This window comes from Melopsittacus undulatus, chromosome 1 (genome assembly GCF_012275295.1).
Source record: "Melopsittacus undulatus isolate bMelUnd1 chromosome 1, bMelUnd1.mat.Z, whole genome shotgun sequence".
Classification (NCBI taxonomy): Eukaryota; Metazoa; Chordata; class Aves; order Psittaciformes; family Psittaculidae; genus Melopsittacus; species Melopsittacus undulatus.
The window spans coordinates 86,971,300-86,987,125 of record NC_047527.1 but is presented as its reverse complement, the minus strand read 5'-3'; the positions used below and the strand labels follow the sequence as shown (position 1 = coordinate 86,987,125).

Here is a 15,826-nt window from a genome sequence, read left to right as displayed (position 1 = left end):
AAGAGCTATAGTGAGGTTATTTTACACATGGGAGTCATCATTATAGTCCAACAGAAACTTCAGTCAACCTAAAACACCAGCTACCTACAGCTTATGTCCTGGCTCTTTCACAGCATAGGCCTTTGTTTTTCACTCTTCCATAAAGTTTCTTCAGTTATTCTGCATTTTTATTTTGTTTCATATAGATTCATATATGAATATATCTCTTCAACAAACAAAAGAAAACCACAACCAATCACCTCCACCAAACCTGTGCTGAAGCATCCTGTTTAAATTATAACCACCACAGATAATGAGGCATATGCAGCTTCTACTTTGAGTGACTGTTTCTGATTGCCTCACAAACCAGTCTTTTGTATTCAATCAATAACATACAAACAAAAGGACTTAAGGATTTTGAAGTAAAAGCTCTCTTCCTTTCTCTTAGGTAAATATTGTTTTATGGAAGGAAAAGCTTGGGCAGGCTTTGGAAGGTAGCTGAGTTCTGCTATGAAAAAAAAAAGAAAAAAAAAGAAAAAAAAAAGAAGGAGCTATGAAAGAAAATATTCACCTCCATCCTCCACAGAGAATCTCCTTTCTGGACTTGTGGATTTTCAATATGGGGCAAAAGCAGCTTGCTGCCATAGCACACTCAAAAACCACTAAAAATTCTATGGGTTAGTAACAGCAAACTTAGCTTCACAAGAAATAGATGCAAACTGGCATGCCAGGAAATCTACTGGGGTTTTCAATCAATGCAAAAGAGGATTAAAAAAAGAGAATACTCAAGGGAGTAGTAGGCATGGAAAACTGATGCTTGACTCTTTACCTGACTGAAAATGGGTTACCTTGTCCTCACTGTTACTTTGAGCCAAATAAGCTAATCATTAGCCAACATAATTATTAGGCACATTTCATCACTTGTGGTAAACAATCCAGTGCTTCAATAAAATTACAATGAGATGCATTAGATTCAGCTTTTGTAGCCAAGTGTTTTTGCAGAGCTACAGGAGGGAGCAAAAACCCAAAACTATGCCTACACAAGGTGCAATTCTCTCTAAAAGAAGTGAAAAATAATTAGCATTTCCACAACTAACGTACACACTAAAAGTATGTTGCTAATAAATAATCTTTTATTGTTTGCTTGTTTGTTTTAATAATACAATTCTAAAAGTCATTCAAAAGCTAGACTTGAGTTACTAAATTCTCGCAGAGTAAGAATTACAATGAAAAGTTAGGAAAGTTGTGGTGCAGAAGAGATATAATGCACCGTAATTCAGAAAAAGAGCTGACACAGAGTAAACTGGAAACTTTGACTTCTGTAAAAACCATTGGTGTTTCATGTACATTCATTCACATATACACAAATGCATACACTAATTGTTTCGAGGCTCCAGTTTAGGTCTCCTCATACATATTAAGGTAACCTAAATATAAGAATTGAGCAACATTAAAGATTATCAAGAAGAAAGCCTCACCATTGGTGTGTCATATCTGATGGAATTAAAATTACACAGTAGCCTTTCACTTCTGAGGTTGATCAGAAGCTGTATTATATTTACTACACCATGAACATAATAACCTGGGAAAGAACGTTAGCATAAACTATTAACCCACTATGGAATAACTCTGGAATAAGATATCTTTTAAAAAGGAAAATGATCACATTAAAAGAGATGAAAGCTTTGAGGAAAAAAGCTGTGCCAAACAACTGGGACCGAAATTGCACCATACATAGATACCGTACTTGGACTTCAACAGAAAGAATTCGGAGCACATGAAAACTACAACAAAAGCTTAGGAAACCAACTAAAGAAAGGAGTACAATCTGGCTATCTGAAAACACACTTGTGAGAATTAAACAGATCATATTCCAAAAGGTTCCCATAGCTAATTAATAGTACTAGAAGACACTGAACAACAGAGATTTTAACACATGCAGTGTGCCCCGTGCTTACAAAGAATTGCCTATTCTCAGCTAATAAAATGTAAACATACAAAAATTTCTATATACAAATAATCAGAAAAAAAACTACTGATTCCTCCTCTCCTCCTTTTTGCTCTGTAATAAATCCAATTAAAATAAGTTATGCTGTTCTTCATGCAGTTTACAACCTCATAAACAACCTGAGGAGAAAAGAAATAAAATGAAAGCAAAAAGCAACCTACCATTTAGCCAGTGACCAAATAGGCATTTACAAGATACCACATTCCTCTTTCTACACTATACAGATACAGGAGCACTCTGATATTCCAAGAATGAGGGGATGTTATTTGCTTATGATACTTTAAAATTGTAAGCATGAATGCACTTGGCATCTCTTAGAAGAAAAAACAACACAACAAAACAACACCAACAAAAAGAACCCCAAACCCACCTTAATTTGCCAGTTTCTCTTTTAAAGCTGACATCTGTCTGTCTCCTTATAGCTCAAAATAAAAGGCAAGCTTTCTGCTTGCAGGCTCCAGATCACTTGCTCAATTGCTATCATCAAATCACAGCATGCAAGGGCTGTATTCCACCTAAGGACTATTTGTGGTGGCTGCCACGAACAGAGCTGTCTGTGCTCACCAGGGGGGAAAGGGGCATTTCAGACTGTGAAGCTGATTGCACTGGAAGTGTTTGCTAACAGAGATGTCAATGAAGTAAAGGAGTTTCAATACCTGAGTTAACTAGCTGTTGCTCCATGACCCCGCAGCCCAGGACCTCCATCCATTCTCCCTGGAAGTTGATCTCCATCTCAAAGGAAGGGTGAGTAAACGGAAAGTAGCAGTCTACCCATCTGACTTGCAGACCTGCAGCAGTGTTTAAAAAATAAATAAGTATAAAGGGTATATGCTTAAAAGCCATCCCTCCAACCATCTGTAAAACTTGCCCTTCAAGTAATGACACCAATTACCACAATCCTGAGAAAACAAATAGCAAACAAACTAATTCACAACACTTGCACAAGGCGATAAATCTTAAAACTTGTGGGAAAAAAAGATCATGTCTTTTCTAATATAAAAAACGCTTTGTGCAATTCAAGCACCCTTTGAAACCAAATCAATCATTTGTCAAACTCTAGCAACCACCTGGCATCATAAAAAAATGAGGCAAGATAATGGATGGAAAGCCAGTAATTTTGTTATTCTTTGTACTAGAAAATGACTAACTACTCATAGCAAAAGCTATGTCTTTAATTTTTACTTAGTATTTTAGGGATCAATTGGGCAAGTAATTTTTTCATCAGAGCTTATTTAAAATACAAAGCTATTCCTTCTGTGTATGTTTAAATATGGAAGTTAAAAATAGATACTAATACACACACATTGAAATATATATACACAGAGTTGTACATTATTAAGATATGCTATATACCAACACACATGGAGTATTCTGGACCCTCGATACAAGAGTTTAACATGGTGTGGATGTTATGTGTGAGAGAAGGGTACCACTGCGTAATTCTCCCTCCTCCCCAGCTCAGCACTACCACAAGTACCACTGCACAACGCAAGGAAACCACTGGCATTTCAGAGTAGCACAGACAGAAGAGGACAAGGTTTAGAGTGTCACTAAAGACACTCTATCAAACATCATTATATTTGGTGAGTTCTAGTTCTTTTAATAATACACCAGCTTTGCTTTGTTAAATTAATTTTTCTAGTCATTAGGTGTAAGGAAAACAAGTCTCAGAAACATGAACAGTAAAAATTCAAAGAAGAACTGAACTGCAAATGCTGGGAGTTAATGTCTTAACCCCAAGAAGCCCATCTTTACCTTCAGTTAGGCCAAATGCTAGTCAGCACATTAGGATCATTAACAACCAGGCAGGTCCAGTTTTGAAATCAAGGGGCACAGCAAAGATTGTTTGGGTGACAGTAACTGTTAACACTCCTGGTTTGATTTCCAGGCTTTGAGTTTGTTTTGCATAAGGAACTTCAACCATGAAATTGCATGATTTACACTGAGAGTTATTAAAACATTTTCTGTAGACTCAACGATTAGTTTTCCTTTGATTACTTCTGAAACACTAAATATGGTTACAGAAACTGAAACAGTAAGTTATCACAAAAGCAGAAATATATAGCCACAATCTAAAAAACCTAATAGTTGCAGGGAACTTTTGTGGATGCTATGAACTTCCAGATGGAGAGGCAGGTTTCAAACACACACATCGGTACTTCTAAATCTTTTCTCTTACAAAACAACCTCAGGAAGTTATATGAATTATAAAGAAGTGTTTTGGTAATTTTACACACAGAACTCATAAAACCGGAAGCATTGGCAATTACACTATTCCTAACTGTGCTGTGACTTACAGCAATCACTTTATTGCTTTTTTGTTTGCATAACAAGAAAAGACTACACAGATGAAAAAAGTCCTGTGTGTACAACAGTATAGTGTGCAGAACAGATTTTTTTTGATTTCCCAGCCCTGGTACAAATGCATTTTTAATCCTAGGGCTGTACAACTCTGCATTCACTGCAAAGCCATGTACATACAAAATATTTTCATTTAGCCTGCAAAATTTGCAACTGCAGCAAGAATGACATTGAATCTTCAAGTAGTTCCGTGTTCAGTAACATTTGGATGATGGCTTCTTTTTAATCCTCTGCTTACTTCAAAATGAAGCTCTGGGAAAGAAAGGATTTCTCTGGTTTTTGTTCTTAATTAAAATTAGCTTTAAAAGATAAAAATTAATTTAAAGCTCTTTTTTAATTTTTAATTTTAGTGCATATTAAGTAATTCAGAAGCATTTTTAAAAAAATGCAAATAAGCAAAAAACCAAATCCGAATAAAGCAAATCAAATTCACAATGAAGAATCAACTCTCACCTTCTTTCTGTTCTCTAAATTAATAGTTAATACCATGTACCACATATGACAATAATTTTATTCATACAGTAGCCAAGACAATTGGGAATACCTCTGTAGTTTACATTCAACTGTTCTTTCAGACTTCTGGCTCTGGAAGACTTTACTGAAAAGCAGGGGATGCTCAGCCTTCAGCAAGATTAAGCTTTCCAACTGCATTTCTATGGACTGTCACAGAATAAGTGGGTACATTTATTATTTATATACAAAATACTGTCTCAGTGCTCAATATATTCCCAAGGAATAAAGGACATAGCTCACACTCAGCAAATTGAACCACTAAAGACTTCAAAGGATTACAAAGATGAGGCTTTCTGTAGTACTATATAATTTACCTGATAAGGCCTCATTTATTTCTTCATGTACAACCTATGAAATGCCGACAAAAAAAATACTTTCTAGAAATCTTAGGAGGCCAAGAGATGCATATCCATCTTAAAATACAGAGGGTCTTAAAAGAGCACATTGCCAAATCAAACCAAACACTGATCACTAGATGCAAATGCAGTGATTTCCCTAGTTCAAAGAGATGATTTTTATTAGCAGAGGACACTTGCTCCTTTGACAGCTTCACAGTGTTCACAGGAATCCTCCCAGTGGGTGTAACTGTGGTGGGTTGACCCCAGCTGGATCCCAGGTGCCCACCAAAGCCTCTCTGTCACTGCCCTCCTCAACTGGATAGAGGACAGAAAACACAATGAAAGGCTCATGGGTCGAGATAAGGACAGGAAGAGCTCACTCACCAGTTACTGTCAGGGGCAAAAGAGACTGGAGTTGGGGAAAGTGTCCAATTTATTACTGATCAAGTCAGAGCACAGTAGTGAGAAAACAAAAACTAAATCTTAAACCACCTTCCCTCCACCTCCCTTCTTCCCGGGCTGAACTTCACTGCCAATTTCTCTGCCTTCTTCCCCCACAGCAGCACAGGGTGAAAAGGAATGGAGGCTGAAGTCTGTTCATCACACTTTGTCCCTGCCGCTCCTTCCTCCTCACAGGGAGGACTCCTCACACTCTTCGCCTGCTCTAGTGTCAGGTCACTCCTATAGCAGACAGTCCTCCATGAACTACTCCAGGGTGAGTCCTTCCCATGGGCTGCAGCTCTTCATTAACTGCTCCAGTGTGGGTCCCTTCCATGGGTGCAGTCCTTCAGGCAAAGACTGCTCCAGCATGGGCCCCTTCCATGGGTGCAGCCCTTCAGGAACAGACTGCTCCAGCATGGGACCCTTCCATGAGTGCAGTCCTTCGGGAACAGACTACTCTATGTGGATCCCCTGTGGGATCACAAAAGTCCTGCAGCAAACTTGCTCCAGCATTGACTCCTCTCTCCATGGGCCACATGTCCTGTCATAAGCCTTCTCCAGTGTGGGCTTCCCATGGGGTCACAGCCTCTTTTGGGCATCCTCCTGCTCCAGCACGGGGTCCTCCACAGGCTGCAGGTGGATCTGCTCCGCCATGGACCACATGGGCTGCAGGGGACAGCCTGCCACAGCAGGGAAATCTGCTCTGGTGCCTGGAGCATCTCCTCCCCTCCTTCTTCACTGACCTTGTGACAGTTTGCAGAGATGTTTCTCTCTCATACTCTCGCTCCTCTCTTCTGATTGCTGCTAGTGTTGCATAATTTTCTTTTTCCCCTTCTTAAATGCATTATCCCAGAGGCGGTACCACCATCACTGATGGCCAGCAGTGTGGGTCCATCTTGGAGCCACTGGATGCAGGGGATGGCAGCTTCTCACAGAAGCCACCCCTGTAGCCCCTCTGCTACCAAAACCTTGCCATGCAAACCTGATACAGCAACTTACATGTCACATCTCCAATGATTAAGAAAGAAGGGAACAGTCAATATCATTCCTCAGAACTGAATCTGTTTAAGGAACTGGTCATAGCCTGCACTCAAAACTAATAGTTTTATCAGATACAAAGCTAAGCAAATGCTACCCAAAATGAGTCTCATAATGAGAAAGGCTTGACCAGAGGCACTAAAAAAGAAAGATGGGAAAAAGAAAACAAACCCAAACAAACAAACCCCACCACACACAGATTAAAGCAGCCTATTGCTATTCTACAGCACAGAAGCAACAAAGCCAGAGGCGCAGATGGCCTACACTGGCCAGAAATTCTCTTTGTTGCTGTGAGGATTATTTTTAGAGAAGGAATCTATGGGAGAAAGTGGGAGAGGGGTGCAGGGCAGGTGCTGGGGAGCACAGAAGGTATCAAGCCATGGCCACTTGAGGATATGTCAATTTTGTAAGTACTCGGCACTTCATTGCTTCAGCTAATTTACCTCCTTTGCCGCGGACAGAAGCTGGCTGCCCATGACCCCACATTAGCTCACATTTTTCAGAAGTTATTAGCTAGAGCATTATGTCGTCAATAAATGATTTATTTTTTTTTCCTCTTTTTAAACTCGTTACACTCACATCTCCATGCACTTGAAGGAGATGCCAGCACAACAGAGTCAAGAAGAAGAAAGAGCAGAATAACAAGTTTGATTTAAAATCACTCACTGGCTGTTCAGTGAGACCCAGCAGCAAAACCATCAGTCAAAGCACAGCATTACTCACTCTCCTGCCTTCTCTTATCTCTGCTTAGGAACTGGGTAGATAAATATGGGACAGCAGTGAATTTTGGGCCATTTAATGTAAAGCACCAAATCACAGAACCAGCACAGTCATTCTTTTCTGTTCACTATAGTTAAATTACTTCTGAATTTCTCAGAGTGCACAAAGCTTTTGGCAAACTACAGAAGGGTTAGGGAAAGAACTGGAGTTGGGAAAGACTGCCTGACTTTATAAGGAAATGTAAAACAGCTAACCTTGGAAAGCCTCATTAAAAGGTATATAAATTGAGACAGAACAGACATTCTACACTGAGAGATCTGCAAGTGGAGATAGAGGTGTAAGTTAAATTAGTGGATTTTAAGTGCACCCTTAAACCTGCCAGTAACAGACAAAAACTAAGAAAGGCAATCTCTAGGCATAATATTTGAAATACTTTCCTGACAGAGGGTTCCCATGAAAAAATGAAAAAACATCACTTGTAGAATGTAAAGCAGACAGGACATACCACTGGAAAATATCACTGAAAGAACTATCTTAGGTTGTCAAGTATTTAAGACAACTGATTGCTCTAGATCTTTCTCCCTCTCTAACACCTGTTGTTCCTTTGCCTACTGGCAAAGCAAGGAAGAAATAAAAAGACAAACCTTGGGAGTAAATGTAAGTGCAGATTTTTTATGAAGTCTTTGACCTTTCTCATTACAACCTAGTGATCTCTAAGCAACTTTTGTTATATTGTTTACTGACATACACAGCACTAAAGCATCCAAATAGCATGGGATGAGTCAGGTAAAGTGACACTGCCTCATTGAATATTATGAAAACTAACCCAGAAAAATGAAATAGAAAAAAATAAAATAAAAGATGTGACGCCAAGTGCAAGGTCCTACACCTGGGTTGGAGCAATCCCAGGCACAGCTACAGGTTGGGCAGAGAAGAGATTCAGAGCAGCCCTGCAGAGAAGGACCTGGGGGTGTTGGTCGATGAGAAAATGAATATGAGCTGGCTTCAGTGTGCACTTGCATCCCAGAAAACCAACTGTATCCTGGGCTGCATCAAAAGGAGCATGACCAGCAGGTCAAAGGAGGTGATCCTGCCCCTCTGCTCTGCTCTTGTGCGACCCCACTTGCAGTATTGTGTGCAGTTCTGGTGTCCTCAACATAAAAAGGACATTGAACTGTTGGAACAAGTCCAGAGGAGGGCCATGAGGATGATCAGGGGACTGGAGCACCTCCCATATAAAGACAGGCTGAGAAAGTTGGGGCTGTTCAGGCTGGAGAAGAGAAGGCTGCGTGGAGAAGTCATAGCAGCCTTCCAGTATCTGAAGGGGGCCTACAGGGATGCTGGGGAGGGACTATTCATTAGGGACTGTAGTGATAGGACAAGGGGTAACGGGTTGAAACTTAAACAGCAGAGGTTTAGATTGGACATAAGGAAGAAATTCTTTACTGTTAGGGTGGTGAGGTACTGGAATGGGTTGCCCAGGGACGTTGTGAATGCTCCATCCCTGGCAGTGTTAAAGACCAGGTTGAATGAAGCCTTGGGTGATATGGTAAAGTGTGAGGTGTCCGTGCTCATGGCAGGGGGGTTGGAACTAGATGATCTTAAGATCTTTTCCAACCCTAACTATTCTATAATTCTATGACCTTTCTGCAGATATCCTCAATCTATCATCAACCTGAGCAGGTAAATTCCCAGAGAAGCACTGCGGAAACACAGCTATCCAACTCCAGGACTTCAGGCCTAAGATAGTTTATGCAAAACTAATGTGCATGGTAGACTTAATCTGCAATCCAAACAATCTGCCTATGAATAACAGTTGACTGTGTGACAATGGAACATTTCAGTAGCTTACTGCAGCTATGATCACACTATGCTGCTAGAAAAGATGTGCAACTTCACTGCAATATTGTGCTGACAGCACAGGCTGTAAAGAATACAACTGATGTGAAGTCTACGAGGGATGAAATTTTTGCTTTTAGCAGAACACGAGGCCTTATGGAATATCTATACAGAGGAAAAATTTAGAATTCTTCCACAAGCAACAGATGCAGTAAAATACATTTAAAATTTTACGTTAAAAACTACACAAGTTGACACAAAAAAGTAATCACGAGTGTTGTGTAAAGTGAAGAGTAAAATTAAAGTTAAATGATGACAGCTGTCAAAAGACAAGTTTAACTATGTGTGCTCCAGGTCACTTACACAGCACCCATCTCATGTCTAGTGCCTAGCACAAAGTTGCTTCTTTGAATATCACCTTCCTGTTTGTATTATAAGCTTAAAGGATGAAGGTAGTGATGGGGAGACAGCTTAATATTGGGGGAATATGAATGGGGGGAAGGGGAGATATAATTAAGTTTAAATCACTAACTATATCTTATCTTTCTATTTCATGAAAAATACTGGGGGCATAGAAATATAAAACCCTTATAGCAAGAAGGTAGTACGTACTTTAAGTCTGTAGGTTTATGATCATTCAAGAATAATTTTTTTAATATCTGTTGAGCTACTGTATGGACTGTAGAAGAACTAGTAATAGCAATATACTAAAGCTTAAAGTGGACTATCTGTCAACAGAGAAGGTTGCCACTGCAGTCTCAGATATCACTAATAACTCCTAGAAATTGCTCATTTTAAACAACATCCTCAGCCTCTGAGGTTGATCTAAAAATATTTTTACTATTACTCACTTTGATCCTAATTTTGTATGTTTCAAAAGGCCACTGTTAAATAAAATACAGCCACAAGAAAATCTGAACTGAGGAAATCAAAATGTTTGTGTCCAGGTAGAATAGAACAAAAACTGATAAAATTTTTGCTTACTGTAAATTCAAGTTTAGAATGTCAGAAAAATATTCAAGTAGTCAAATATAGAACTTGTTTCCATTATCAATGCACTCCTGGAGCTACTAGAAATACAGCAGGAATCTTAAAAGAGCTCTGAAAGCAGCCAGGATACCTCATGCATTCTAATACTATCCAGTATTTCCTCAACAGAAAAATGAATCAGTTCAGGAGAGCAACCTCCTTGCCAGGAAATAGCATTAACATAGCAATTTTGACTGAGGCCACTTATAAATTCAGCTCCTGGAACTGAAAGCAGGTATTTCTGAGGAAAGGATATTTCATTTGTATACACAGACATTCATTACCCTTCCTCATTCCACTCTTAGTACCGAAAAACGATTATTTTTCAGCTTGGTGCGAACTTAGCAAACACCATCTCCCCTCAGCTGCAAGGTTTAATTTCTTTGCACAAGGGAAATGCTCAAGGCACTTTGTGTGCACATGTAGCAAAGCAGCACATGAACATATGTGCCCCTTCCCTTCTCCTGTCAATTCCATGCTGACAATGTGAGATGCGATCATTGCCCTTGCACTCAGCAGTGCCCAAGCTCTGATGCATCCCCAGATGCAGTGCTGCAGCCACACTCTGTCTCTCTGGGGACACCAGAGACCTGCAAGGAAGCACACAGGGTCCTGCACAGCTTTGTGCAGGAGGTCACTGAGTTTACTCAAACACGTGCCAGACAAGAGCCTGTAGCTGGGTTTGGCATGTGTCGCTATCTGTATTTGTGCCCACTATATCAACCTGACATGCTGCATACGGAAACATTTTCACAAAAACCTGATGATTCAACAGTGTTGCATGAATCAGTACTTAGAAAAACCAAGAAAGGAGTGTGTGTGGCCTCTTGGGCTGTGCTCAGTAATTTTACAAGGTGTGGATATGAGAATACTAAAGAACAATACGTATAAATACAGGTTACAGCTGAAAGGTCAATCAATAGCCATTTACACTGACATTGATACCCAGTGATAGGACAAGGGGCAATGGGTGTAAACTGGAGCATAGGAGGTTCCACGTTAACATCAGGAAGAACTTCTTTACTGTAAGAGTGACAGAGCACTGGAACAGGTTGCCCAGGGGGGTTGTGGAGTCTCCTATGTTGCAGATATTCAAGGCCCGCCTGGACAAGTTCCTGTGTGATGTACTCTAGGTTACCCTGCTCTTGCAGGGGAGTTGGACTAGATGATCTTTTGAGGTCCCTTCCAACCCTTGGGATTCTGTGATTCTGTGAAAAACACTGGACAGGAACCCTGGCAAAACTCTAGACAAAAAATGTAATAGTAAAAAATTTCAGTGAAGATTCCTAAAATTACTGCAACTCTCATTAGAAAAAAGGCACACTGCTTTTTCAGTTTACCAGCTGCCAGCAGAGTCCTCCTTAAGCCTCCTGGTTTTATTATGCAGTAAAATGTTTCTCAAAAGTCCGGATGCCTACAGCCATCAGCAGTCCAGGAAAAAAGGCACATGAACTTACCATCACCAAAGATGTGAGTCATGAGCTTTGTGAGCACTTGCTTCAGGTTGAACTCCACCAGCCTCACTGCCTCCATGGTGTGACACTCTTGCTTGTGTGCAGTGCGATGACCTTGCTCAAACAACTGCAAGCCTTCACCATCCGCAATGTTGGAGAACAGCTAGAACAAAACCACAAGAACACCAGTGCATTCCATCAATGACATTCCAAATGGAAACAGAAATGAAGTTATATTGATTCAAGTGGGAATCTTACCTGCTAAGTCTGCACCCTGAAAAACAAAAAATGTAAAGACTGATCTTATAAAATTCTGCTCACTAAAAACAGAGAGAAATCATTGCAAGAACAGAAATAAACAGTAAGATTTGCTTTATTTCTGTACCGTATCTTCAAATAACATGACACAGGAAAAAATATATAATAAAAGAAACATTTTTTTTTCTGATGCTGTTACTTTGAATATTAACACACAGAACAAAGTACAAGCTACAGTATAAGTAAATTATATCCCCCCAAAACTGTAATACAAAGTGGCGTTTATTACAGCTCTTTTTTAATAATTGAATGATGTAAAAGAAATACCAAAACACCCAACACTTTTTAAAAGCTGTAATGAAATGAACTTGAAAACTGCAAAGAAACAGAAAACCCAAACTAAACCAAACAAATAAATCCAAAACCAACCAACTAATCAAAATCCAAACAACAACCACACAAAACACAGCTTAACAAAAACTTTACCTGCTTATATTTGATTCACCTTGCATAGTTTATTCATTTAAGGACTACTATTTTCCTATGTTTTCTCCCACACAGCACTTTTCTGTGCACAGAAATTTTGTCTATGGGGGATTTAAGGATTCCTGGTCTCAGTCTGAGGTTTTCAGATACATTACAAAGCCAAGGCGCAGACTGTATTTGGGATGTGACAAACCTGCTCTTCATGCAGAGGCCACTCTCTACCACATCTGCTGCAAGTTCAAGATTTCAGTTTCCTATGCATCTCCATACATTTCTGACCAGGTGATCCCAGACAGACATATACTGGCAAATGTACATCCTCTCAGACCAATAATACACTCTCGCTAAGCCACACTGTTGGAGGCTCTGTGTTTCAGGGAGACAAGCAGGCAGTTTTACACTCTAAATAGGTATTCTTGTTGGAAATCCTTACAGCTGTACAAAACCCGCCTCTGTTAGGTCCAGAGTACAGGGAGAGCTAACTGTAACACTAGCTTCTAGTGCCCTTTCCTACCCTTTCTCCTCCACCTTCCCACATTCAAGCAAGCACACCGAGGGAAAATACATGCATTGATATTTTCTTCACAGTAAGTCTCCCAGCATAACCGTCCCTTACTGAGGAGATGCCACAAACAGTGAGCAACCTTCACAATTCACAGATACTCACGGAAATTGCTTTAATTGCAGTTTGATGACTTCAGTGCACTAAATGCTCTAAATAAAGTTCAAGTGAACCTCTGATAGTCTACAAGTGCTGGGCACAATTAATTAAGACTAGCTTCTATCATGTTTCATACAGACACAATGCATGCAGAAGGAGCCAGAGTTTAGGTAGCATACAAACTAGCAGCAAAATGGATTGAGGGAATAAAAAAATCCCATTAGTAGCATTTAACTGTGTATTGCTAGTCAGAAGGAGGCTTGGCTGGCAGACTGAGAAAACACCTCTCAAGTTAACCCTCCTTAGCATGCTGTAGAAAAATACAAAATAAAAAGAGAAATAAAATTATTATCCATCAGTCTAACAAAAAATGCCTTTAATAATCAAGAGGCAGCAACTTGACAAAGCTATGTATTACACCTTTAAATAACAGATTCTTTATTCAAGTGCTCACCTGAAAGATTAAACTCCTTTCTTCCTACTGTCATTATTTCTGCACTGGCTGTAAGAAGCAAATACCCACCCTACAACTAATTTACTGTCAGCAGGGCAGATCAGTCTTCTAGCATGTGGCTTTGAAAGCCAGGGGGTGTTCACAGTGGCCAGCATTAGCCTAGGCAGGTTAATCATCTTAGGCTCACTGGGTGGTCAACAGACACAGGCTCCCCCTAACAGGAACCTGGAATGGCTAAATTAGGTTACTGCTCTGAACTACCCTCTATAAGTAGCAACTTTGCTTTCTAGTGACTGAAGAGACTACCCTCAGTAAGCCAGAAACAGCTTTCAGGCCACAGAGATGCTCCTCCCTTGGATCAGAATATGCTGTATTTACACATTAGAAGATGTATTTCTTATTTTCCCCCACCAGCAGTACTTTCAAACATAAAATTCTCTTCATCCTCTTCCCGTTCATTACTTCCGCTGCCCCCACTGCTGCAAGGAACAGGTTGTCTGGACACTGCCTTTAAAATGCAACACTTGTACATGGACAGTGGGATTAAGTGCACCCTCAGCAAGTTTGCCGATGACACCAAGCTGTGTGGTTCTGTTGATACGCTGGAGGGAAGGAATGCCATCCAGAGGGACCTCGACACACTTGTGAGGTGGGCTGATGCCAACCTCATGAAGTTTAACCATGACAAGTGCAAGGTCCTACACCTGGGTCAGAGCAATCCCAGGCACAGCTACAGGTTGGGCAAAGAAGAGATGCAGAGCAGCCCTGTGGAGAAGGATTTGGGGGTGTTATTTAATGAGAAACTGAACATGAGCCAAATTCAGTGTGCGCTTGCATCCCAGAAAACCAACCGTATCCTGGGGTGCATCAGAAGAAGCGTGACCAGCAGGTCGAATGAGGTGATCCTGCCCTTCTACTCTGCTCTTGTCAGACCTCACTTGGAGTATTGTGTGCACTTCTGGTGTCCCCAACATAAAAAGGACATGGAACTGTTGGAACAAGTCCAGAGGAGGACCACGAGGATGATCAGGGGACTGGAGCACCTCCTGTATGAAGACAGGCTGAGAAGGTTGGGGCTGTTCAGCCTGGACAAGAGAAGGCTGCGTGGAAACCTCATAGGGTCTACAGGGGACCTACAGGGATGCTGAAGAGGGAACTCTTCATTACGGACTGCAATGATAGGACAAGGGGTAACAGGTTCAAACTTAAACAGGGGAGGTTTAGATTGGATATAAGGAAGAAGTTCTGTCCTGTTAGGGTGCTGAGGCACTGGAATGGGTTGCCAGGAAAGTTGTGAATGCTCCATCCGTGGCAGTGTTGAAGTCCAGGTTGGACAGAGCCTTGAGTGACATGGTTTAGTGTGAGGTGTCCCTGCCCATGACAGGGGGGTTGGAACTTGATGATCTTAAGGTCCTTTCCAACCCTAACTATTCCACGATTCTATGCTTCTAAGTAATAGAAGTACTTTTCCTTACCACTGTATTATTCCTGAACTGTTGATATCACAATTATTGTCTGAAGCAAAATTCCATTTTAGTAGATTATATAAGATGTGGCAATAAAACACACTCAAGAATTACAGAGTAAATACATTTAGCCATATCCCAGCCCTCTAACCTGCCTGCCTCTTCATCCTGCCAAACCAGCCATATGCACCATCTCTTTGTGCCAGGACAAGTGCCATGCAGCTGTGCACTGAGCCAGGCTGGGAGGTGGATCTGGATGAGATGTAACCCCGGAGAAGGAAAGAAACTAAGCAATGTGAAAATGGTCAAATTCAGTTCAGCAATCACTTATGTGCACACTGGCAGCATCAAGAGACATGCTGGCATGCATGACGGGGCTGGGCCAGTTTTCACACAGGCATGAATCTATGCCACTTTGCACAGCTTGTGAAAACAGCCTTAGGGGAGTCCCCAGGAAACAGGTAGCAGCAAGGAAATATTCCCCCTTACAGTCAAGCACAGAAAGGCACTTTGGTATTCTCCATAGAGGCTCCAACAGCTCCCATCAACTCCAGCACAGCTGCAGACAGGGTTATACTGACAGGCAAAAGATAAAAAAAAGCCTTACAGTTTTATTAACATTTATTCCCTTCTTTCCATTCACTGACACTGCTATGTAAATATGAGCAGCTTTAAACTGATACAACGATTTCACTATTACAATGGCTGAACTGTGCTAAGTACACGTCTAGGATTAGAAACGCTTCAACATTTCTATATACATAAAGCCAGGAAAGTCAAA

The 15,826-nt window shown here is 40.7% G+C and overlaps 1 protein-coding gene across 2 annotated transcripts in view; it reads right to left on the bottom strand.

Moving 5' to 3' along the window:
- The window catches only part of FARS2 (phenylalanyl-tRNA synthetase 2, mitochondrial), a 241,101-nt gene that overhangs the window by 164,628 nt on the left and 60,647 nt on the right, over positions 1–15,826 (bottom strand). For both annotated transcript variants that reach the window (XM_005149915.3, XM_034064714.1), the window contains exons 4-5: positions 11,724–11,883; positions 2,644–2,775 (exon numbers count right to left, since the gene is read on the bottom strand). In XM_005149915.3, coding sequence (XP_005149972.2) covers positions 2,644–2,775; positions 11,724–11,883 — 292 coding nt within the window. The remainder of the gene's footprint in view (positions 1–2,643; positions 2,776–11,723; positions 11,884–15,826) is intronic.